Here is a 24,990-nt window from a genome sequence, read left to right as displayed (position 1 = left end):
AGGTGGTAATATTGAAGTGAATTTTTGCTACATTCCCTTTTAGCTGCTTCAGTTTCAGGGTCGTAGTATTGCACATGCTGCCTTACTGTCACATGTTAAAAATAGCAGAGCCATTGTTAATATCATTAATAACACCTGTGCTTTTCCTGCTGTGACAAGTCAAAGTGTGAATGAGGTCATCCATTCTCATATCATGCATCCCAGCATCCTATTAATTACTGTGGAATGACAACCTGTCCGAGGGACAATGGCTTGTTATGCAATAGCTCCTCTGGCCTGGAAGATACAAGCTCATCCTGTATTGTCAAATGTCTGCACACTTCAGTGGCTTTGTATTCTGTGTGTCAATGAGTTCCTCTGTTCCTTCGCATTAGCTCGAAGCTCTGGAATTTAATTGGAAGCCGGACTTTTGTGCTTCACTGACACTCTGCAGCGCATCTGACTGTGTTTGGAGTCTACAAGGATATATTTAGTCCTGAGACGTCCTTGATTCGTGCAATGCTCAAGTGACATTGCTCCTTAGGTTGTTATTGTCTTACCATCTGTATGTGGCTGAGTTGAAGGTTATTGTTACAGCACTTCTGCTCCAGTGGATAATCTACTGTACAGTGGAAAATGACAAGAGAAAAGACACGCAGAGACAGAAAAACATATGAAATAGCCTAGGAGCTGGACTCACACCCTCCGTGTCCATCGTGTGTGATGATGAATGACAAGGACACATCAGCTGTTTCTGTAGGTCTTTTATGTGCTGTGCTTTCATTTCATTTGGATTGTTCATTGCAGGAGTATATGTTACTCAGCTGTTATGCAAGTCCATTTAATTCATGAAAAAATTAATGAAACGTAATCTTGTTGTACCTTACAGACGTCGTAATTCGTATTTTTTTCCTTGACCACTAGAATTACAGGGATTTATTCAAAAACTGGCATCCACACACAGAATTTAGCTGCACTTTAAGTCGTTTTACTCCAATTTGGAACCATAAATGTCAGTGTTTCATTCCATATGTCAAAGTTTGATTTAGCTGTCAAACACTGTTACCTCTACGTCATGAGCCATGACAAGCAGCCGTTTCTGGAGGTCTAAATTTTAAGGTAGATTAGAGATGACAGCTGTTGTGTCCTTGTCTGTCATGTGTGCAGGTTTGGGTGTCTTCGGTGACAGAAATCAGGTGTGAGGACTTGAGAGCACAAGACCTGGACTCACCCCCAGAGGAGCTACACTTCATGGTGACCCCACCCAGTAATGGACACTTGGCCCTGAAGAGCGCCCCCATGAAGGCAGTGCTCAACTTCACCCAGGAACACATAGACCAGGGGCAGCTGCTGTTTATGCACAAAGGTAAAGTCATTTTCCTGTTACATTAAGTACTGGAGAAGATTCAATTTAAAATTTTAATGCGATTTCATTTGATTTTCAGAATCAGTTTTCCTGCCAAATAGATTTTCACATGCAAGGAATTTAAGGAATTTGGTGCATAACAGAATCGAACTATCATGTAGGACATTTTTAAAGAAGGATAAAAAGACTTCTTGGTTTTATACAGCAAGCAATACAAGTCAGTAGACAGTAACTGTTACAAGAAGAATATGAAGCAACTGTAGTAAATCTGAGGAGATATAAAAGTAATGAAAAAGTAATAGAAATATTTCCAGTCTTCAGGAATGTGTAAATTATTCACCTAAAAATGTGCAAGGTTACAAACAAATTGAAATGTGCAATGGAGAAATAATAATCCTATATTAAAAAGTTGTGTATTAATGACATGCATAGAGTCAGTGTCTATAATAGGGGGAATGACTGGGGCATTTACACAAACAGTATAAAAACAAAAAGCATTCCTTCATGTTAAGTAATTTAAGAAAACTTGTAAAGATTATTAGTACTATATATGAAACAGAAATGTGACAATAAGTTTTATCCATTTCTGTGGAGAATAGTGTTATAGAGGAGAAGACTGCTGCAAAATAGATAATAATAATTCAGTCACATGGGCATTTATTAACATATTATGTTATTGTTCTTTTGTCTGAATGAATGATCCCAAACTTTAAAAGTAACAAAAGTGATTTTTTTATTTTAAAATGTGTGAAGTTTAGTCTGATGTAGTGATTAAACATGGAGCAGTGTGTAATAAGAAGCAGTGCCCAGTCCCGAGTATAACCTGCAAATAATTTCTCTAAATATGTTCAGCATCTTTTCATTCTCTTCAGTGTAGTAATTCATATTCTTGATTTTGTTGTTCCCTTTTCGTCCACTGGAAGATGCTGTTGGCAGCTACTGAGGCTTTGACTTGCTTTTCACTTGTTTCAACCCTCTGTGAACTACAACCATCAGTGGGAATATTGCACAACTTTCTTCATTAGCTGTTAAATAACTTGCACCACTGATATCTAGATCGGAGGTGATAATACTCAATAGTCTGAGAAACAATGTAAAATGGTGAATAAGGTCTGTCAACACATGATGGTGACTCAGATCAGTTTTCTGCTTACTCTTCTGATTCCTATCTACTTATTTAATTTGCCTTGTACCACAAGGAGAGGTTGCAATAATAATGTGCAAGGAACTCCACCCTGTGTGTTCAGGAAAATCTGTTTCTATTTTACACATGGACATTCAGCATAAGCACACCTACAGCAATATATTGAGCATGTTCTTACTGAGCCCTGAATAATGCTTTTTAAGTTGCAGTGCAGTTTTTCTTCAGACCGGCATCATGAATACTGATCAGGTGCTTTTTTTTGCAGAAACTAGATGCAGCTTATTTGTAAATTTGTTTCAGCCAAGAGCAAAGTAGAAATGTGTGCCTATAATAGTCTGGTCTCTTAATGATTTTTTGCTTGTCCGTTTGTTTCATGTCATTTCCAGGTGCCATGTCTGGAGGATTCAACTTCCAAGTCAATGATGGTGTGAACTTTACTCCAAGGCAGATCTTCAGCATCACTGCCAAAGCCTTAGTTCTCAGTTTAGAGAGAAACCGTCCACTTAAGGTGTTTCCAGGTAAATCTTGTCCTCCATATGGAGCATTATCATTAAAGGATGAAGCTGGCGGTTTTATATATTTTAAATATTATCAACTAGAGTCTTTAAAAATTCAAAACCCACGATGTGCTAGTCTGTGTCTTGGTATTTTTGTTTTTCCCTCCTCAGAAGTACTCGGCTCCAAGATACAAAACTCTGAAAACTGGCCAAATATCTAGTGTATTTTTAATATGTGAACACACAGGTAGGTGGTCAGTACATATTTGGTGCTGTAGTACGTATTTACATCAATTCCCTGGAAACTTTGTGGGATTGACTGAATATAACCTACACCACCAGTATTCATGGGAATGAAAGGCACATCGCCCAGTGCAATCATGTGGCTCACTGATGTATTTGTTTTATAGTTTCTGACAAGAATGGAGCTCTGTGGCAGAGAGAAATAAGCAGTATCAGGCTTTGAAGACAGTCTTTAGAAGCAGAACCATTGTTAGTTTTGGTCTTCTCTTGGGACTATCAGCAGATGTATACTTACTGTAATAGTCCTTCCTCACTTACCTAATGTTAAACCTCTACCTGGGCGTGGCATTATGTTTTTGATCTGTGTTTTTATCTTCTACTAATATGAGATCACAGGACTTGGGGAAGTATAATTTGTTTTTTCATAGGCTTTTGTGTCATGATGAAACAACACAGCTGCTTCCTGAAAAGAACTGAAACGGCATATTTCTGTCGTCTCTGTCATCAACTCACACAGGCTCTTTCTAGTACTATTATTAACCATAAAGCTATTGATTTCCTCTTTATATTATGTCTTTTGTAAGGGTTTTTTTCAAGTTGTAACCGGCTTTGTATGTCCAGGCTGGCTACTGCTAGTCTGCCCAGAATCACTTTGGTTAAATATTTCAGTGCCTTTCCAACAGTCAAGTTATTATTTACCCAAATACCAGACTGGTGAATAAGATCCTGACGTGTCTAAATGTTTTAGATATTTCCTTTTAATATTCAGGAGCTAAAAATAGGCCGACTGGATTTCATCTGTCTGCAAACGCATTTAAAGATTTGCTGTGATTTTCAGTGGTCCGTTGTGTGAATTTAAAAGGGAAGGGATATTGTGAGGACCGTAAACAGCCAACTGGCACGCTCTGCTGAGCTTCCCAGCCACAGGGTGAGTGGGTACTTGAAAAGCTGTGCCACTGTCTGTCTGAGGCAGCCCTGTTTGTGCTTTGTGCCAGCCAGGGCAGAGAGAGAGGGCGGGATGGGCGCTTTAACTGACAATGAAGGGTTTTGATGGGGGTGAGGGGCAACATGAAACGCTTTCACATAGTGGAGGGAAGATAAATGTTTTTCCTCTTCCGCACAAACACCTCAAATGTCTGGGTGCTTTCCACAAAAACGGTGCAAAGAGTCGTTGCTAAATGGCTGCAAAGGCATAAGAGACGGAGTAACTGGAAGCATTCTGGCAGTTAGTCATTGTGGTGTGCCTGCGAATACCACACAGCATTTCCTACAGTGATTCTTAGTATGAGTAAGATAATTTACTTTATTTTTTCTTGAATGAATTAAATTGATTTTAATTCAAATTTGCTTAGAATTGGAAACCAATTTGTGTTAAATGTCCTATATAAATACAGCTGACTTGAATTTACTTGATTTGACTTGAATTTTTGCACTCCATCATGCAGTTATCATTTGCACTACTGTGTTTATATATTCCTTTCTAGCTGTAAATTTTCTGTATATATTGTGTTATATTTAATTTTATTAATACTATTTTTTCCCTCCTTGTTCCTCTTTCTATAGTTTCTTTATTTCTTGTTATTCTCTTCCATATTCCTAGGGTGACACCAACAGCCGAAACCAAATTCCTTGTCTGTTGTGTACGTACTTGGCCATGAAAGCTGAATCTGATTCTGAATATGCAAACTAAGCTAGAAGTGCAATCCAGATCCACACTAAAATTAAATTGGTTCTTCTTGTGCTTGTGCTCCAACTGTTCACCAAGTTTCATGCAGTGAAGCTCAGTAGTTTTTAGAATATCTTGCTGGCAAACAGACAAACGCATCAACTTTTGCCTTTCTGGAGGAATTACTGTGACAAATGTGTTGATGATGTACTGCTACATGGCCATAGTAAGAATATAGGAGAAATATGCTAGAAATTTTTGTTTATCATGCTGCTCAACCATGTCAGAGGCAAATATGTTTATGGCTATTCTGAATAGCCACATTCATAAGGGGAGTGAAAAGCTGACCATGATGGTAAAGAGGAAAAAGTACAAGATGTTCGAAGTGCTGCAATCTTATATAAACACAGACTAGTTGTGAAACTCCACGTAGAGCACACATATGTGACAATATAGGAAAACCCATCTCATACACATTTAATGCAAGATCGTTTTCCATTGTAAAAACACAAGATAGCCCGTCTCTTCCTCATCCTCTAAGCAGGATATTTCCCATGAGAGACAAGGATGGTGGGAGCGCTGCTTGCGAGTGATGAATGAATTTCATTGTGCTTCAACCCCTATTTCCCTCTGTCATTGCCCTCTATCATATATCAGTAGTCTTTTTTTTTTTAAGAATCTTCACAATATTCACAGCAGAGCTATGGAAATCTATGTAATTCATCTAAAGGAGAACAGAAGCTCTCAGTAGTCAGTCATCATCCTCAGTAGATCTTTCTTTTTTACATTTTCCCCAAGTGGAAGATCTGCGCCTGCAAGAAACTGATCCACTTTTAATTTCTTGTTTGGATTTTATGTAACACCCCGCACTGCAGTTGGACAGTGCTGTAAAAAGTCTCTGATGTCTGCAGCACAGCTTTAATTTGACACATCAAAGGACTCTCGTTGGTCTGTTCCAGACCTTGTTTTGCATAATTTTGAGTCAAAAAGATGTGAAACACTTCCAGAGGGGAAAACTCGCGACATTTGATGCAGCCACACAAACGTTTTAACGGCGTGGTCACAGCTAAAGTGAATACCAGATGATGGAAAAAAAGTTTTTTGTTGACACATACAGTTTAATGATCAAACTTCATCAGTAATTGTCTGTTTCTCGTGTTTTTCCAGGTTCCACTCGACCAGTCACAAATGAGGATTTACAAGCAGTGACCAATGACATCAGCAACACCTCAAACCGCATCATTACGTTCAGTGTGATTCGCCATCCTAAACTGGGGCGTCTGGTGGCGAGGCAGCCTGATAATTCAACAGCAGACATCTCCACTTTCACACAAGATATGGTGAGTGCAGCGCTGGAGGTCATATCAACCCTTGTCTCTCATTTCAGATAAGTATATTTCTAAAATAGACTAGGAGGGATGTGAACCAGACAAAGATTAAACGTTAGGGTTCCTCTGCTTGTGGAAAGTTGCCAGATTTCCACTGTATGAATAATTCATAGTCTGCATCCTCATTCAGGAAATTGACTTTGTGCTTCTTTAGCTAGAACAGAACATGGTACGCTTTTATGTAATCAATTATTTCTGATGGATCTGACACAGGCAAAGCTGTGATGGTAGTACTAGATTTACTGCTGAGCAAAGCAGATTGAAATTAATGATTAAACCTTATTCATACTGTCGGAATGACTTTCAGAGTGAAGGAGAATTATTGAGGCCATGGAACTATTTATACAGTTGATTAAGTTCACTTTAGGAGTGCCTGATCTGAATGCTGTGCAAATCTGTTAGAGTAAATTTACTTTGGATTGCAGCTTGCCTGTGGATCTTGTTTTTTTTTGTACTACAGTTGGACAAGAAAGAGGTTTTGTACATTCAGACTCCCATCGAGTCAGTGGGCTGGGAAGCCATGGACTCTGTGACCTTCTCTGTAGCATCGCCGCCTGCTTCTTTGGACAGTCAGACCTTCAAAGTAGACATCTCCTATGAGAATACTGGACCTGAACACAACACGGTCCTGCTTGCTAACACAGGTATGAGCAAGGTTGTGCAGCCATGCAGTCACCTGTTTGATGCTGTATTGAGACACACTGGTGCTTTGAACTGTTAATACTGCAAGTAGATGTGCTCACGATAACTGCAGTAAAGACCCCATCCAATGAAAATCTTTTTTTTTTTTTTTAACCTTATTAACATGTCCTCATGGTGTCTTTAAGATACATTATAAGGAAAATAGACAGTTACAACTATAGCTGAGCATTGCCACTTTCAAGCTGCTATGTACTGATGGCCAGATTTCCTGGTTTTCGTACGTAGCAAACCTAAGGAACTAATCCTTTCAACTTGCAGAGTGGGGCTTTCTGTAGAATTCTTCTTCTTCAGAACTGATTCCCAGTTTTAACATGTATGGCTGAGTTACTCCAATACTACAGCTTGCTATTGTGTAGCACAGAGTGGTTTTATTGTGTTTGAGCAGAGCTGCAGGTGAGCTGGTGTGTTCATGCTGCAGTGAGTAAGGGGAGGTAGGTGGAGAGAAAGGTAGGGACTTCAAAGATCAACAGATTCTAAAGGCAGCAACAGTGTAGAGATACATGTAAGCTATTTTAAGAGAAGAACTGATTATTTCGATGGGAAAAAAATACTTCTAAATATCTATTATTAGAGGTTTAACCAATGACTAAAGAGAATCTATAACGTGCTGACCATGTCAACATTCTTAATTTTAATATATTCCATGTCCCCATTTGCTACTTTGCACTAAACACAGATCAAAGTTGAGGCTCTCATTAGCTTTGTAAGATAGTATGTAGTCATAAACCAAAATTTTGGACAAATATACATTTTGACCTGATGATAGTGCCAGTGGAAAAGTCAAGGGATCACCAATGTTTATAAATCATCCTGAAGAGGACATAAATGTGGGTGCAAAACTTAATGGCAGTCCATTTTAATTCAGTTCAGAATTTTGAGAGATGTTGTGCTTTAAGCTACCAATAAGAACCTCGTAATGACACTTTAAGAAAACTCATTGTCATCCCTAGAGATAACAACCACCGAGTAAATGGTTGTTGAGGTTTTTATCACATACAAATGTTTACCACCATTGTCCTTGGTGATTAAATTGATGTTTTCTTGGTGATAGGTGCTGAAGTGACAGAAGGGGAGAGTATCGTCATCGATGAGTCCAAGCTTGATGCCTCTAACCTGATGTCCAAGCTGCCGGTGCCCCAGCGGAGCTCCCACGAGGTCTGGTTTCAGGTGACATCTCTGCCTCAGCACGGTGTCATTGTGGTAGGTGAAAGAAACCTCACCAAGGAGAAACCCAACTTCTCCCAATTCATTGTCAACAAATACGGAATCACTTACAAACATGACAACTCAGAGACGACTCGTGATTCTTTTGAATTCAGTGCATGGTTAAATGCGAAGGGCAAAACGGCACAACGCCCTGAAGATGACGATGACGTTGTTGTCGAGCGTTTTAACATTACAGTCACACCTGTGAATGATCAGCCACCTATACTGAAAACCAAAGCTCCAAGTCTGAAGGTTGTACAAGGAGATACAGTAGCCCTCAGGCCTGAGAATCTCAAAGTTGAAGACCTGGACAATCTTCCTGAGGACATTAAGTTCTCCGTGATTAGCAAGCCAAGCAATGGTTACCTAGCACTTGAAGGAAGTTTGAATGAGTCAATAGTGGCTTTCACCCAAGCCCAAATCAATAACAGAAGCGTTTATTTCGTCCATGATGGAAGCTCTGTGTCAGGGGTGTTCTACTTCAGTGTCACAGATGGCCATCATAAACCAATATATAAACTCTTTAACCTAGAAGTAACTGAAATTCTAATTTCTCTGGTCAACTACACTGGATTAACACTGCAGCAAGGCAAGACCTCAGTATGTCTGAACCAGGACAACCTTGCTGCTGAGACCAATGGGAAAAATGGCACCATTCACTACCAGATTACAAGGCCTCCCAACTTTGGAAAACTTCTGAAGGACAACCAAGAGGTTACAGAATTCAAACAGGAGGATCTGCAGGCTGGAAGATTGTCTTATCATATGATCTCCCTTTCCTCTGCTCAAGACAGCTTTGAGTTCACCGCATTCACTTCAGAAGCAAATCTAACTGGCCAAGTGCTTAATATAACTGTCAAACCTTTGATCCAGGTTGGCAAAGGTTTAAGGATTCCCAATGAGATTACTGTCAAACTCAACACTGGCTTTTTTAATGCCTCTGAACTGGCAAATATAAGTGACAGTGACCCTGTTTTTGAAGTTATATCCCATCCTAAGTATGGGAAAGTGGTTCACACAAAACCTAAACTCTCCAGTAAAGCTGTACCAGCTGAGTCCTTCACCTTTCAGGAGGTGATGCAGGAGAAGGTGGCTTTGGAGCTGAATGCCAACATGACTGGAGTTCAAGAGCTAAATGATTCATTAGTATTTGTACTAAAAGCTGATAACGTCCAACCTGCCAAAGGGGAATTCCACTTCATAGTTGTGCCATATGATTCAGCACTTTTTCCAACCATAAACAGCCCTGTTCCAACCACATCACCTGTTCCTCGGACACCAATCAAGACTACCAGAAATGGGACTACTTCACCGGTGCCGTCTACAGTTTTCCACTCCCCCCAGCAGCCAAGTAAAAACCAGCAAAAATTCAAGGGACGTAACCGCTGGGGAAACTCCAACAGAACTAGCATTTTCAGTACGACTCTTGGCAAACCGCCTCAAACTGAGGAGTTCCCCTTCAGAAACACACCAGTTCGTGTAGAGTCCTACCCTCAAAAAACCTCCAACCCCCTCCTGGTCATCTTACCGCTGCTGGCCCTGCTGCTGCTTGTAATCATCTTTGTGGTCCTGGTTGTCTTTCTGCGACACCACAGGCAGAGGAAACAGAGCACTGCTGCACCACAGAGCCCTCCCCCCGCTGAACTTCCAAGCAGTCGATCTTACCAGGGACAACCCCAGAGGAGCACAACAGTTCCTACAGTGACCGTCACTCCTTTAAACCCCACCTGCCCGGGCAGCCCTGTTTTTGATCGGTTGTTGACACCAAATCAGGGCTCGGCTTATAACACCATTGACTCCAACGTTCTCCTAAGTTCTTGGGGTACTGGTTCCCCTGCAGCATCTTCCCAAATTATTACTGCGGTCACTCCCACCCTGCAGAAGAATCAGTACTGGGTGTGAGCGTCCACAAACCAACTAAATGTGTTGGAGAATCACTGGTATAGGTTTTAATAAGGGATTAAAATTTGGTTGTGTACTTAAAGGACGCTGTTGCAGGTACTAATCAGTATTGTCCTGTGTAAAGTTTAACTCTTATCACCCAACTCTGCAGACTTACGGATGCTTTTGACCTCTATGGGTATGTTTTCTATCGGACATTACTATTTTATTTCAACCTTTTTAGGTGTACAAGATCCATTTCCTGCAGCAACAGACAACAATCGCATAATCACAACCAGGCAACTAGCTAAGGAAGGAGCTGAGGACCAATGGCTTTTATCAAGAGCTAGTGGAGTCTAAAGTAGAGCTGAAAAGTCACAATAATCTTTATCTGTGTCTACCAGAGGTGTAATTTTATACATACTACTGTATATCAAGACTATGTGTTTGACTGCCCATAGAGGCCAAAATCACTCCAACAGCTTTAAAGATGGATAAAGAACAAAAGTACTCTGGCCAGAAGTCTGAATAAGGGCACCTTTGAGTTTTCTTTAGGTTGCACAATCCATTCAAACATTGGTTTATAATCCAGCAACAACCCCTGCTGTATGTTGAGTTGCTGGAACAGAATTTTAAGCATTTACAAAGTGAAATCATTGTAGTAAATTATAAACTATGTTTGTGCCTAATATATGTTTAATCACTATTGTTAACTGGTTCTCATGCATGTTGAAGTTTCTCCCACTAACGGTTATGATCATCAGAGTGGAAGATGATGCTAGTACCAGCTTGAAACTGTGAATTACTAAGACTGACACTGGTACACACATGTATTATCCAACCATTTCAATTGATTGTGCAGATTTTGTATTGTTTTTATGTATTATATATTTTAAAATAGCATATTTTTTTGTAAACTCAGGTATTCTGTTAACTGTTATTTACTTCATGTTACCTTTACTGGGGGTTGCATGTATTGTCAATCACTGAATATGATAAAGTTGTGTGCTACAAATGGCAGGTTTCGTAGAACCAATGTTGTCGGCTTAATTAATCAACACTGCTTCTCCTATATTTTCATTTTACTGTACACAGAATTTTTATATTTTAAAGAAGCACGTTCATAAAAATCAAGGCACTGATCTAAAATATTCAACACATCTACACTGTATTCCTTCAACATTAACCTCAGAAAAATTCAAACACAATCATCCTTCTGTTTTTTAGAGATTAACAGATAAGAGGAACCACACACTTTTTGGAAGATTGGGCTGCTAACTGTAAATCACTCATTAATCTGCAACTGGGAATGACCTGAGGTGAGGCATTATGTGTCTATCAACAGAAAAAGTTGTCAGTCTTGTTGCTTATTTGACCAGTGATTCTTAGCGTTTTTGTCATTTTTAAACTACTGACAGGTCTTTCCCAGACAAACGGGAACCTTTCTTTGACTGAAATGAGTGCTGGTATTTATATGACTTATTTATCTCTGGTAAGCCTGTTTAACCTGTCCTCCAGTTATTGACATTATCTACTATAGTTTGACACTGTAATGACATATTTGCTGTAAATGAACGGTACTGCTCAGACGTGATCTGACAAGTAGCAGGAGATGAGAAATTGCTGTCACAGAAAGCCACTGTAAACTTGTATGTTATGAAATCATTTTGTACTGAAGAGAATTGTCTATCCTGCGTATTCTAGTCTCATCTGAATGATGTAACTTAGGATGTAACAGAAGTGTCATATTTATTTATACTGTATTTTTAATAAACCACTTTAAAATGTTTTTTTTCATGTAATTACTTTCTGCTGTCGTTTAGTGGCAAAATCATACCATCTGTATGTGTATTAAATTAAAAATCCCTCTCATTAATGTGTACTCTGTACCACATAATGACAAACAAAAACAGACTTTTAAACATTTCTGCAAATCTGTTTCAGAATGCACTGTACAACCTGTGTCTATTCGACTTATTATCTGCTCATTTCTCCTCTAAAAAGATTTACTAGCATCCAAATTGTGCCTTATTTTTCCCACCTAAATGAGTTTTTGGCAGCTTTCTCGATCGCTGTAAGTCAAACTGTCCTGTTGCCTTCCTCTTAATGGTCCTGAACTCACCGCAGCAAAAGACACATTACACCAGAGGACCAATTAGAAAAGATAGATTATTATCATCCCTTCGCCCAGTTTCCTGCAATTATTTTAATTGTGCTTTCTTACATCCAAAAACAATCAGATATGCAGGACTTTATGTGATCTGCAGCGAGATGTTTTCTGTCTCATCAGGAAATATGTTGTTTCCAAAGTAAATGTCAGTGAATCTCGGTGAACACCCACAAGGTAAACATGTAATGTGATTTGGAAAAGCACAAGGATCCTTCTCTGCAGCTGAAGCGTCGCTGCTGTGAGTCAGTCTGCGTGGCTGATGGTATCATGTGAGGCAATTACTTGTTCTCCTGACCCCACACACACAAACACACAAATAAAATACAGGTGTGAATTGAAGATTAGAGTGACCTCAAAGAATGCAATTGTTTCACCCAGAAATGCACCAGACTTGTACACAACCAGTGCCGCTGTGCCGGATGGTCCTGTTGACAGTAAATGAGCTAATAGAAAGTGGTGAGCAATGGCATCACATGTGAGCTGCAAACTTAGCACAATAATGTCAAGCCACAGAGTCAACCAGCAGGAACTTCACTGGGATACTGTTTTTAACCACTATATGGTCATTTACTGAGAGGAAATTGCAACACAACTTAGGACGAACATTCAGTTTAGCAACAACAAAATCAGTACAAAAATCACAATCCTAAGCAGGAGTACACAAGCTCTAGTGAACGTCTTCACCACTGCTGTCTCCACCAGACATTAACCTCATCTGATTTTCAGTCTTTGCTGCCTGCATGGTTGGAGGGAGTCCATGCTGTCAGATGAACACACTTCAACCGTAGACTGAAGACACGGAGCCGGCTTTACAAGTTTTAACTGGAGACACAATTCAGAGTCAGACATCATAAACAAAAGCGAGACCCAAGACATTGTTAAAATAAACAGTCACAAATCCATGCTGCGCCATAATCCTGTAGATTACAAGAAGGTACCGTGTACAAATTGTCAAGCAGTTCTCGACGTCAGTGTACACAAATGCCATACTTAATCCTTTTATACTAACAAGAAATGATGTGTGATTTCAGTGAAACTGCAAATCAAACCTCCCAAAGACACATAAAAAGGTTTTCCTGAGATTTAATGGCTTTTTTTCTTTGTTTTCGCAAGATTTTTAGAGCTGTTTCATCACTATACAATTTGTTTTTCCTTTGCATTGTGAGAACATAATGTGCATCAATACTCACTCAAAAATCTGTATCTAGTGTGCATGCTCTGGGATTTGAATATATTTATTTGTCACATTTCCAGAGTAAACTCAGTAAAGACCTTTATTTTATTTAATTTTATTTAATTTTGTTTTTTTATTTGTGTGTGTGTGTGTGTGTGTGTGTGTGTGTGTGTGTGTGTGTGTGTGTGTGTGTGTGTGTGTGTGTGTGTGTAAAAGCAATTAAGGCCCAAAATAATAAATAAATAAATAAATAAATAAATAAAATGAATAATAATTCAGATCCACCCTCGGTCGGTCACATGATCTACGTAGACGTCACTCACTGCCCTGACGTGCCCAGACGCGCTGTAGCTCAGCGCTAGCTAGCGCCGCTAGTCTAGAAACCGGAGACCGGAGGGAGGACATCAAGCAGGGCCGGATTGGGACTCATTTTCAGTCCTGGCGTTTCATGCATCAGACCGGTCCACTTTAGATCACAACCTATTATTATTATTAAAATCATGTAATTATAACCTTACATGTTAAGTCTTCAATAGCGCCGTGTTCTGTAAAGCTTGTAATTCAGTGTATTTTTCTAAAATATTTCCAATTCGGTGCAAGTAAGGGTTGCTTCACAACGTGATTTATTTCAACAAGAGTGTACATCTCAAACAGTATTCTTTACAACAATATCAAAATCCGTATTCTGTTCAAATAAATGTTCACACATATCCAAACCATAAAAATGAAATAAAATAATAAATAAAAGTATGTAATACTAAATTTTAAAAAACTAAAAAAGTGTTGCACTTTCTAATAACACTATCATCTCTTTTTCCTCTGCAAGGAAACATTTCCATCACAACTTAGATTTCACAAAGTGAGAACATCCAGGGGCGGATCTACTAGGGTGGCATAGGATGGCAACTGCCACCCCCAGAAGATGCCTTGCCACCCCGGCTGCCACCCCAGTTCTGAACGATCTAATTCAAAAATATGTATATGAAAGGTTGTGGCCAGCCGTAAAGAGCGAAAGTCCAGGAAAGACGAATAACGAGTGAAACTCCAATGTCCGAGTGCTTTCGAATGCACCATGATGACGTCACGTCCTGTACAGTCTATGCTGCTACAGATACGAGGCGACACGACACCCCTGAGGGGGCTGCTCTTAAACCTCACTCATGGGGATGACAGCTGGACTTCGGTGTGTAAGACACTAGTTAGACTGGGTTAGACCACATGGTAATATAACTGTTCACAATGTATTAAATGCTAATAGTGTCTAAATTCACATAAAGTGTTTGCTTGTGAGACGAGCCATGGTTTCCAGTGAGTCCGGGCCATGGTTTCCAGTGAGTCCGGGCCTTGCTAATTTTTACTTGTGTAGCTAGCTAATGTTAGAGAACAGCCACAGAAGGATGGTGGGGGATCGTCTGTGGAAGTTTTTCTCTTTTTTTGATAATTACAACCTGTGGTTCTGACAACAGACTGTAAGTCAAAGGAAAGCACACATTTACTAAGACTTTACGTGACATTAAAGTGTAACCAAACCCCCAGTCACACCAGGTTTTCATGCACTGTTTGAAAACTACATCCTGCTTGTTTAATGCTGGGTTTTTATAATTTTGGTGTCAAGGTCATAATAACACCAACATTGATGTGTTTCATCATAGTACAGTCATATCATTTAGTTTACAGCTCCAGAAACGTTTGCATGTTAAGTATCTATTTAAAGGTTTAAATTGTACACATAAGATTGTATCATAGGTAATTATGAAAATTATCAAAGGAAAACACATAGTTCAGTCAGTGTGATTCTTGTAGGAGACAGTAAACAATGAAGAGGGAGGGAACCACCAGCAGCTTTTCCCAGCCTAAAGGAAGAGAGGAGGAAGAGCATCCCAGAGAGGAGGTGGAGGAGGAAGAGTTCAGAGAGAGAGAGAGAAATGAAGGTACGCAGAGCTCAGACAGCGAAAGGTAAATCAGAGACTATCTCTGATCCACATGCTATGAATATTGCTTTAGTATAATATATCTGAGTAAGAGGTACACCTGTCACAATAATTACCTTTTTGGACAAATTATTATCTGCCAAGGCTCCGCCTCCTTGGCAGAGTACACACACACACACACACACACACACACACACACACATATATATATATATATATATATATATATGCCACCCCCTAAAATGTATCTGGCACCCCTTTGCCACCCTATTAATTTTTCCTCTAGATCTGCCCCTGAGAACATCAGTTAAAGGGCAAATCTCCAACACTATTCTTTATCACATCAGAATGTATGTGTGTGTATCCTGTGACTGAGGGCGAGCAAAATAATCCAAACTATCAACTGACTCTTCTTCATCTGTCTCATTCCTAACTTGTGGTTCAGGTTTCTGCCTCTGTAATCAGTCCCTGAAGAGACTCTGCTCTCCGTTTTATACTTCCTCCAGTTTCCCTAGACTTGCCTGGACCTGTATCTCAATAAAAATAATAATCTGTACACGCATTTTGACTTAACCAATTAAGATATTTTCAATGGCAAAATTTGCAGGCTTATTTCAAATTACTTTCATTCAGTTGTGTGTGTGTGTGTGAGTGTGGGGGGTGGGGGGTGGGGGTGGGGGGGAGCTTAGGTGTCTTAAAATAAGCCAGACATGCTAAAAAAAAAAAAAAAAAAAAAGTTTTTCACTCAAAAATAGATTTTTGCTTTCATGTAACCTCCTAATTTGAGATGTATTAACCCTCCTGTTGTCCTCATTTATGGGCACCAAAAAATATTGTTTCCTTGTCTGAAAAAAATCCAAAAATTCAGCAAAAAAAATTCCCCAAATTTATGAAAATTTGCAAAACCTTCAGGAAGAGAATTTAGTATCAGTAAAACTTCTAATATTTTCTTTAAGAACATTCACATAAAACTCAACCAAAATCCAGCGAAAAAGTTCCTTGAAATAAGTTTTTTCTTCTTGCTTTGAGAGGGGCATTTTTTCCAGTGCAGGTCTGTGTGAAGCCACAGTCTCAATTCTCCATAGTGTTTAAGAATAAAAATCTGTCATGATGCTATTTAAGCTTAAACTGCAGCACTGGAAGGAGGCATTGAAGAGGTTTAGAAAATATGAGTTTTTCAATAGACATTAGGAGGGGGATTTTGTCGAAGTCAGGCCGGATTTAGGAGACTGAGATAACTCACTCCCTCCTTCACACACAAACATAAACAAACACAAACAGACAGACTCCTTGTCCTTTCCTGTACTTCCCCAGTTGGAGTCCAAAACTGAGTTTCACCCACAGTCCCAAACCGTCAAACCAACATTGTGCTTTTTGCGGCCAGAACCACTTTGCTTGAGTTCTTCGATCATGACAAGGATAGAAGTGATGTCATACACGCATTCTTAGTGAGACCACCCACAACTGTTACCCATGCTCAGATAGGCTGTTTATGTTTAGGAATGCTGATGATCTGAGAGACTGAACCGAGATAATTCAGAGGCTGCCGACAAGCCAGCTCACTCTGTTTATTGCTTGAAATCATTTGCAGAGAAGCGTGCTTGTTTGTTTTGGATGTCATGTCGAGATTTACTGTCTTTTGTGGAAGCCAACAGGCTGAAAAAAAGAAAAAGAGTGGATACAGAGGCAGAAGTGATGCAGATTAGACATTGTATTGTTTAATGGGTTAAATTTTGGTTCTGTTGATCCAAAAGGATTATGTAATTCAATACTATCAAAAGTGATGTTCGGTTTTCAGGAAAGTGTAGACTGACCTATCTGTAAATTTCATGGCAATTTATCCAATAATCAAGAATGTTTTGTCAAAGTGGTGGAGAGACTGATAGATACAGTCATGGCTCTAGCATGGGTAAAATCTCACAGCTCACAACTTTTTCTAGTTCTTCACTCACCGAAGATTTATAGGAGGATGGCAAAAAAGAAAACCGCTGTTGAAAAAGCTCATTAACTCTTGACTAGAGTTTGCAAAAGATGTATGGAACATTCTGAAGTCAACTGCAAGAAGGTACTTTGGTCTGACAAGTTAAAAGTTGAGCTTTTTAACCATTACACCAAATACTGCGCATCATTGCAAATACACCATCAACAGCCTTAAGCATGGCGGTGGCAGCATCATGATGTGCAAGTGATTCTCAGTAGCAGGCCCTGAAAGGCTTGTAGAAGTAGAGGGTAAAACTGATGCAGCAAAGTACAGGGAAATTTTGTATGACAACCTTATGTAGTCTGCAAGAGAACAACTTGAGGGATGATTTGTTTTCCAGCAAGACAACAACCTTAGGCATACAGTCAGAGCTACACAGAAGAGATTTAAAGACAACAGAGTGAATGTTCTGGAGTGGCCAAGTCAAAGCATTACACTACATGCATTCACACGAGGGTAGTACTTTCATGAACAAAAGTCAAATTATAGTCTCGAAAAGAGGAAACCAACGTAGGGAAAACGCTGACGTTAGGGTGTGTAGAATTACAAAATGTGAATGTCTGGCAGGAAATGGTCACATGTTGAACACTCAGGGCTTCAATTATCAGGAACTCGCTAGCTGTCTGCAGTGTTACACGGTCGTAGTGACACAGTTTTCAGTCCACCCTTTAAATTACAATGCTGAGATTGAAGAAATGGGCTAATGCCGGTCATTACGCAGCTGAAATGTCGTCCCATTGTGCATATGTGAAACGAAACCAAGTAAGAGAGAAGACAGTGAGATGAGTCGGACGGGTTCTTGCCATCAGATATTAGATCTCAGAGTGATCATTGTAATCTAAAGGTTGGAAATTGAGGGGTTGAGGGCTACAAAACAATAGGACGCTGTAAGACAAGGCTGAAAAGAACAAAGCTGCCTTGGCTCATTTGGTTTAATAAGGTTCCACACAGACAAACCCAGATGGTTAATTGGATCACTTAACCAAGACTATGTTTCAGCTCTAAAAAGACTTCATTTGCTCTCTTTCTTACTGCATTGGAAGAATAACAACTTAAGAGGCCACTAATGTATCATCTACAAAGCGTCATTTAGTTGATTCTTAAAAGCCAATCAAGGCACGCAAAATACTGCAGGGGGTTTCAGAATTTAACATGCAGGTGCCGAAAGCCGCAACCTTTTAGGTGAAGGCATCTGTTGCGCAAATGATGGAGTAAAACGAAAAGCCCTGCTGCAATCTAGCAAATTCTTCTTCCTTCCCAGAGCTCTTTACCCAAGTGGCTTCAGCATCAGGCGCCTTATTTTTTTCTGATCTGGAACTTAACTGGGTTCTTGTGCGTTTCTCTCTGCTAGGGAAAGGATTAGCTTCTTGATTCATTGACAGTCTTTTCTCCGTTTTTTGGCAGCGAGCAGAGCTTTCTCTCGGCTCTGCACACGGCTGATGTGATCTGAAGTGGCACCAAAAAGAAACAGAGCATGCACATATTGAATGTAATATATGGCCTGGAAAGCCATAATGTTTAATCATCTAATTTGTCTGTAAAGTGTCTCTTGGGAGGATTTTTGCAGTTGTAAGCAAAGCGTAATGGTCTTTGGTGGCTTCGAGGCATTTTGTTGGATATATTCACTGCTCATCTGTAATTTCTGGGAAATTTTTTAGAAATATCGTGAACAGAACCCTTAGGTTACCTGCACATTGTAGATCGCTGCTTTCTTTCTCATTTTTGGATTTCACAGGACTGCATTCTTTGCGAATTGAATACAATCCATATTTTTCCTTGTGCAATACATTTAGGCTAACAATAGTGGAAGGGTTCATAATTAACCTTCTGAACCCGATGCGGTGTTCTGTCACATTTTTCTTCACTGTGGGCTCATTTTTCACTGCATTATAAAATCCTTCACCTCAGTGAACAGCACAGCAATGGCTCAGTGTAGAGACAGCTAAAGAAATGCTGTTTCTGCAGTAAAGCAAATGCACAATGCCATAAATCATAAAAAGAGGAAAAATGTAAAGTTGACTTAGTTTGATTACTTCTGCTATAAAATATGGGGGGAAAATGGAATCAACATATACAACTTTTTTCACATTCCTACATATGTTGCCATTGCTGGGGACAAAAATGTGCTGTAGGTGAACTATTTGTCATCTAACCTCTACAAACCAGGCGTTTTCCCACTAATGTGCTTCACATTTATAAGGATATTTCACCATGCTGAATGTATCATCCAACAGCTTGCTAAAAATTTTAAACCATTTTTGAGTCACACTACATTCATTTTATTGATCAAGTAAGCTTTATTTCCCCCCAGTCTCTTTTGTTGTCTCCTCTCTGATCTGTCTAAACACTGCCTGCAGTTCATCTGTCATTTTTGGTTGTGATTGAATCACTTGTGGCTTCTCAGATGTGCTGAGGAGCACCAAATTTTTAGTTTTCTTTACAGGATCTGGTGCAGACAGTTTATTTTTGCATTTTGATACAATATCACAGTTTTAAGCTTAACCCTCATCAGTACACATGGCAAAACCTATTAATCCGTTCACTTGGGGTCCGGCTGGACCGCAGTAGTATTTCAGCTGTTTCACATTTCTGTACCTGTATATATTCTCTCAATATATGCTTTCCTAAAACGTGTGTCGTCTATAGATACAAATATGAAAGAAATGATGAAATTGCTATTATTACTATGATTACTGACATGTATTGCTTACAATATTAGTGTAAGAACTCCTGAATTGAAATGAAACACAATGCAACTGAAGCAGTCATCACAAGAGCAACGTAACACAAACATACATAAATAAAAGATGCACAGTCCGGCTGAGGTCTGCATGTACTCCAAATGATTTTTTTATTTATATATACCACAAACCTGGTTGGAATTAAATAAGCTTTGGTGTATGTGATGGCAACTATGTGAGTGACAACTACCTAAAGGGACTGAAAAATCCAACTTACAAATAAAAAAATATGACAAGTTATATACACCTGGGGGTCCGTGCGGACCCCAGGTGTACTGATGAGGGTTAATTTTCGCGTAACATAATAGGTTCATGGACCTTTAAAATTTCACAGTTATTTCTTTTTTCCAAGTTTCTGGCTCCGTCTGCCTTCCAAACCCACCAACATGTCTTTGGGTGGATGTATGGGTTAAGTTGCGGTTTATTTTGCCTCTAATATCCACCAAATTGTGGGCCTTATCTCGACTGCTACTAATGAGAAAATGTACCTGCTGGAGATTGCCCACCTGGAGAACGAAGAGTAGGAGAAAAGCTTCATGCTGAATGACAGTAAATCTAAAGAACTGATTGTGGACTTTGGCAGGAAGCCGCAGAAGGACTACCACCCACTCAGGATCAATAGAGCACAGACGTAGAGGGTGAATAGGTTCAAATATCTCTGCATCCACATCACTCAGGACTTGTCATGGTCCTGTCACATCAATACTGTGGTGAAGAAAGCATGTCAGCATCTTTACCACATCAGGTACTTAAGAAACTTCAAGCTTTCCCCCAGAGTGCTCAGGAACTTCTAAACCTGCATTAATGAGAGAATCCTGTCTGTGAGCATCACTACCTGGATGGGAAGTACTATCAAACAGGATTATTTGACCAATCAAACTATCAGAAGCATCCTCTCAAACATGCAGATTAAAGCCCAAAAAGAGTCCTAGCAGGAGGTGAAACAGCTGCCTGAGGGCTAACATACAGACAGGATGAAGAGGAGCTTTTTCCTTCAGGCCATCTGACTTCAAACTTTTCTGCAGCAAAGTCAGGGCAAAAATTTGGTCTTAGTGGTTCTGACATCTAATCTGATTTCATTCATCATAGGAGTATGTGGTGTTCCTGTCTAATCTAATATGAGCAACCTCTCAATTATATCACCATATGACACACCGACACCCAAACACGTGTGTTCAACTCCCACGTGCTCCACTGTCCATTGATTTGGCGACTCCCTGTCAAATCCAGTCGATAAATTCATCCACAGTAGGATCATGGACAGACGTCATGCTCCAGATGTTTGGCCTGATGTTGTGATTCTCCCTGAAGCCTCGTAGAGTTCCACACAAAGCATATTCTCAGCATGACATTGTGTTTTTGATCGGAGAAGAACATCAGAGGGATGATGTGATGCGATAGGAATATTGACACATTTAGACATTGATCTGGATTATCTGTAACTCACTGGTGATGTGGGAGCTTCGAACAGTGAAAACACACAGTGGAAAGTGCTGTGGAAATCTGGATGAGCCGTAGCAAACGCGATCAAAGTGCAGCAGTAATTTGTGTTTTATTGAAAAACAAAAGGAGTGTCAATGAATGATGAAGAGAAATGCAGAGTGAATATTTCAGCTGAAGGGCAGACTCGTGTTCAGAGGTCTGATCTGGATGAAAACAACAAATGCAAACTTCGAATAGCATCTGTCCTTCAAACAGTGCAGCTTCACCTCCCTCATGAAGACAACAGAGGTCTCAGTCAGGCCCCAGATGTGTTTGTGATCGTCACATTACAAATACAATTCATCCACAGACAACGGAAAGCGTGTGTTAACTTTAAGAGAGGTCACACCACCAGTGGTCCATGTGAGCTGGTGTATTTGATGACTGTGGTGGAATCATGCCTGTGGGTGGATGTGGACAAAGAGGGCGGTGAGCTGATAAGCACTGCAGTGTTTTGTGTGGGAAAGATAGAGCGTGTGCTTTACTACGTGTTGCATGAGATGAGTAAAGTCACATGCACAGAAAAAACTTTGAAATAAGCTACATTACACCGGTCTCACCTTCCTTGAAGTCACTTTTTAAGGTTAAACTGTACAAACCAAATGAGAGTGCAGACATCCTGTTCCTGTCTTCTCGTTCTGTCGTAACAAAAACACAGGATCCTGTGGGTTTGAGCTACTTTTGAAAATTCAGCTTACACAAAAAAGCCGTGATCTTGTGTAAATCTATGCACATAATTCAAATAGGCGTTGCAGCTTTTGAAATATCACTCAGTATCTCACGGTTTTAATTTTCCCTTTTGGAAACACACTTTGGACTTGTTTTAATGCAGGAATCATGACCAAAAAAAATTGATTTTACGACTGTCTGGACCAATCAAACTGTCACCTTGGAGATTTTTTTTTCTTCAAACAAGGAAATACTCATGGCAACACAGAAGTTAGTGCATGAATGATTGACAGACATTAAAATGGCTCTACCCCTGAGAAAATCATTGTGTGAGTTGGGGGGGAAGTGGCCTCTTCCCTGGTTGTTCTCGCTTGTTTATTGTAATTAGAGCTATAAATGAAACTCTCTGATGGGGGTGGGGGAGAGGAGAATGCATATCGGCCCACAACGGCAAAAAAACTGCATGTTGTGTGTGTGTGTGTGTGTGTGTGTGCCTGTTGTGTATCTTGGAGAGCAGCCAGAGAGGTGGGGGTGGGAGGAGGGCAGTCAGCGTTTTTCAGACAACATGAATGAGGCCCCACCGGAGTGAGCTTCCTGTGTGAGGGCTATAAAAACAAAACCGGGGCTAAAGAATGCCGAGTGCTCCCACATTCCTGAACAGTCTGCCAGGTACAGGACACACAGCGCGTCCTCTGCTGTTTCCTTGAACTAACAGAAAATTACACCAATTCCCAGGATGCACTGGCACGGATTGAAAGCGAGTTTACATCTCTAAAGGTCAAAGCTTTACTAGTATTTTAGTTTTTATCCAAGACTAGAGCCCTTCTGGTGGTCCACAGAGGTTGCCACGATCAATCAATACTATCCAAATGCTGCTGTTGCAAAAAAAAAAAAAAACAGACAAGAAATGGATAATTTTTCTGTTATTAGAAGTTCTTACCTTTTATGTGGCTGTAAATTTGTAGTTTTACCAAATTGCATGTGGTCCAAGCCTTGTCCATTAGGTTATGCAGTGTCTTTTGAATAAGATTTTTCATTTTACCAGCGGGACATGCAAGAGGGAAGCTGAGGAAGTGTTCAAAACAGAAAAGGTTCATCATCAGGAGAGCATGAACCTGCTACCTAAGGCCTTGTCTGCACTAATACAAAGATTATTCTCAACAGATATCATTCCAGTTAAAAATGTAAAAAATCTTTCTACGCGGACATTGTTTTACAAAATATGTCACGTGAACACAAAATAACTACAAATGTTCTAACAAGTATGCCAGGCTAGCTTACATTAAGAATACCGTAAATACCAGAGTAGGCAGTTATTTCATTGTTGCTGTTGACCAAATAATTTTATTCATCTTCTCTTGTAAAATTCATTGTACAAGAAGGAGGTGCAAGAGGCTCAGTGAGTGTTTAGAGTAGTGAAGGTTCAACAGGGGAACATGCTATCAAAGGCCTTGTACGCACTAATATGGGTACTTTTCTTGACAGATATCTCAGCCAACCATTTAAAAAATTAAAAAGCTCTCCACATGAACATCATTTTACAAAATATCTCATGAGAACACATACATAACTACAAACTCTCTAACAAGTATGCCAGTCCTGTTTACACTAACAATACCTTAAATATGAGAAAATTAATTTAATTTAGGGTGTTTTTAATCTCTGTTTAAACACTTGCATGTCCTTTTTTGTATATGTATTGTTTATTTATCTTTCTTCGTGCTGGGGCCTCTTGCCAGGTCATCTTTGTAAATGAGAAATTGTTCTCAACTGATTTTGCCTGGTAAAATAAAAAATAATAATTTTTAAAAAATGCTGTAAAATCTGTATTAGTGTGGAAAATGTTTAAAGGTAACAGAAATCTGCCCATTAAATTTGGATATTTATTTTATGCAACAGAAAATTGTGGGCTGTTAATAGCAATGGAGGAAAGGTCAGAGAGGTCACCAAAGCCTGGATCCACCCTCTGAGGACTATGAAAAGGCCATGGAAGTCTGTCTTTATTAGTAGCTGTAACTCCAACAGGAAAGCACTTCAGAAAATAATTGAGACAAGCTGGAGTGGTTTTAAGTCTTTTTAGCAGACAGAGATCAGTTCGGGACATTTCCCAGTAACACTGATGGTGGGTGTGACTGCGGCAGGATGTTGAGTTCATCACACCGGTACCATACAAACCCAAAGATGACGTCTTTTTTTTGTCTCTCCTGCTGTCTCAAACCATAACCACCTACAGAATCTGTCATGTAGTGTGTTCTTTTCTAACTAGATTTAGCCCAGTGCCAGAACTGTAGACACAAAGAATGTGATTTTAGCCTGAAATAATGTTTTATAAGCTGGGTGTAGCACGTCTGAGCCTTTTCCAGCACCAGCGGCCTCGTCGCCGGTGAGTGGGCAGGGTGCTGCTGTGCTGAGGTCAGTGGATGATCTCATGGGAGCTGCTGACCAGGCCCACATGTTTGTCTGCTCACGCTTCCTGCAAAACCAAAATGTGATTGTAAGGCCACTGCACCAGAGCAAAATAACACAGAACAAACCTTATCTCTTCATTTAAGTGGAATAAATGGCAAAACAATGGGCTGTTTAGTTGCTATTTAGCTGTTTTCTATTAATTCATGGCATAATAAATATAAAACAATGATCATTTTGTTATATAGGTTGGTGCAATTACTAACAATATCAACACAACACATTAAGTCAATTTTTATAACTTTAAAAGTTCATCTGAATCAAGATATTTGAATTTTTATCTTGCAATCTTGCTTTTATTTAA

At 39.7% G+C, this 24,990-nt stretch overlaps 2 protein-coding genes across 2 annotated transcripts in view; both read left to right on the top strand.

The window, feature by feature from the left end:
* cspg4ba (chondroitin sulfate proteoglycan 4ba) overlaps positions 1 to 11,861 on the top strand; it is a 30,783-nt gene extending 18,922 nt beyond the window's left edge. Inside the window, exons 6-10 of the mRNA XM_023269177.3 lie at positions 1,147 to 1,345; positions 2,876 to 3,007; positions 6,063 to 6,235; positions 6,744 to 6,927; positions 8,037 to 11,861. Coding sequence (XP_023124945.2) covers positions 1,147 to 1,345; positions 2,876 to 3,007; positions 6,063 to 6,235; positions 6,744 to 6,927; positions 8,037 to 10,093 — 2,745 coding nt within the window. The 3' untranslated portion in view covers positions 10,094 to 11,861. The remainder of the gene's footprint in view (positions 1 to 1,146; positions 1,346 to 2,875; positions 3,008 to 6,062; positions 6,236 to 6,743; positions 6,928 to 8,036) is intronic.
* A 2,675-nt stretch (positions 11,862 to 14,536) lies between these two features.
* Positions 14,537 to 24,990, top strand: part of arl15a (ADP-ribosylation factor-like 15a) — a 139,485-nt gene continuing 129,031 nt past the window's right edge. The window contains exons 1-2 of the mRNA XM_055011484.1: positions 14,537 to 14,599; positions 15,220 to 15,347. Coding sequence (XP_054867459.1) covers positions 15,342 to 15,347 — 6 coding nt within the window. The 5' untranslated portion in view covers positions 14,537 to 14,599; positions 15,220 to 15,341. The remainder of the gene's footprint in view (positions 14,600 to 15,219; positions 15,348 to 24,990) is intronic.

Source organism: Amphiprion ocellaris, chromosome 6 (genome assembly GCF_022539595.1).
Source record: "Amphiprion ocellaris isolate individual 3 ecotype Okinawa chromosome 6, ASM2253959v1, whole genome shotgun sequence".
Taxonomy (NCBI): Eukaryota; Metazoa; Chordata; class Actinopteri; family Pomacentridae; genus Amphiprion; species Amphiprion ocellaris.
This window is presented reverse-complemented; position numbering and strand designations above follow the sequence as displayed.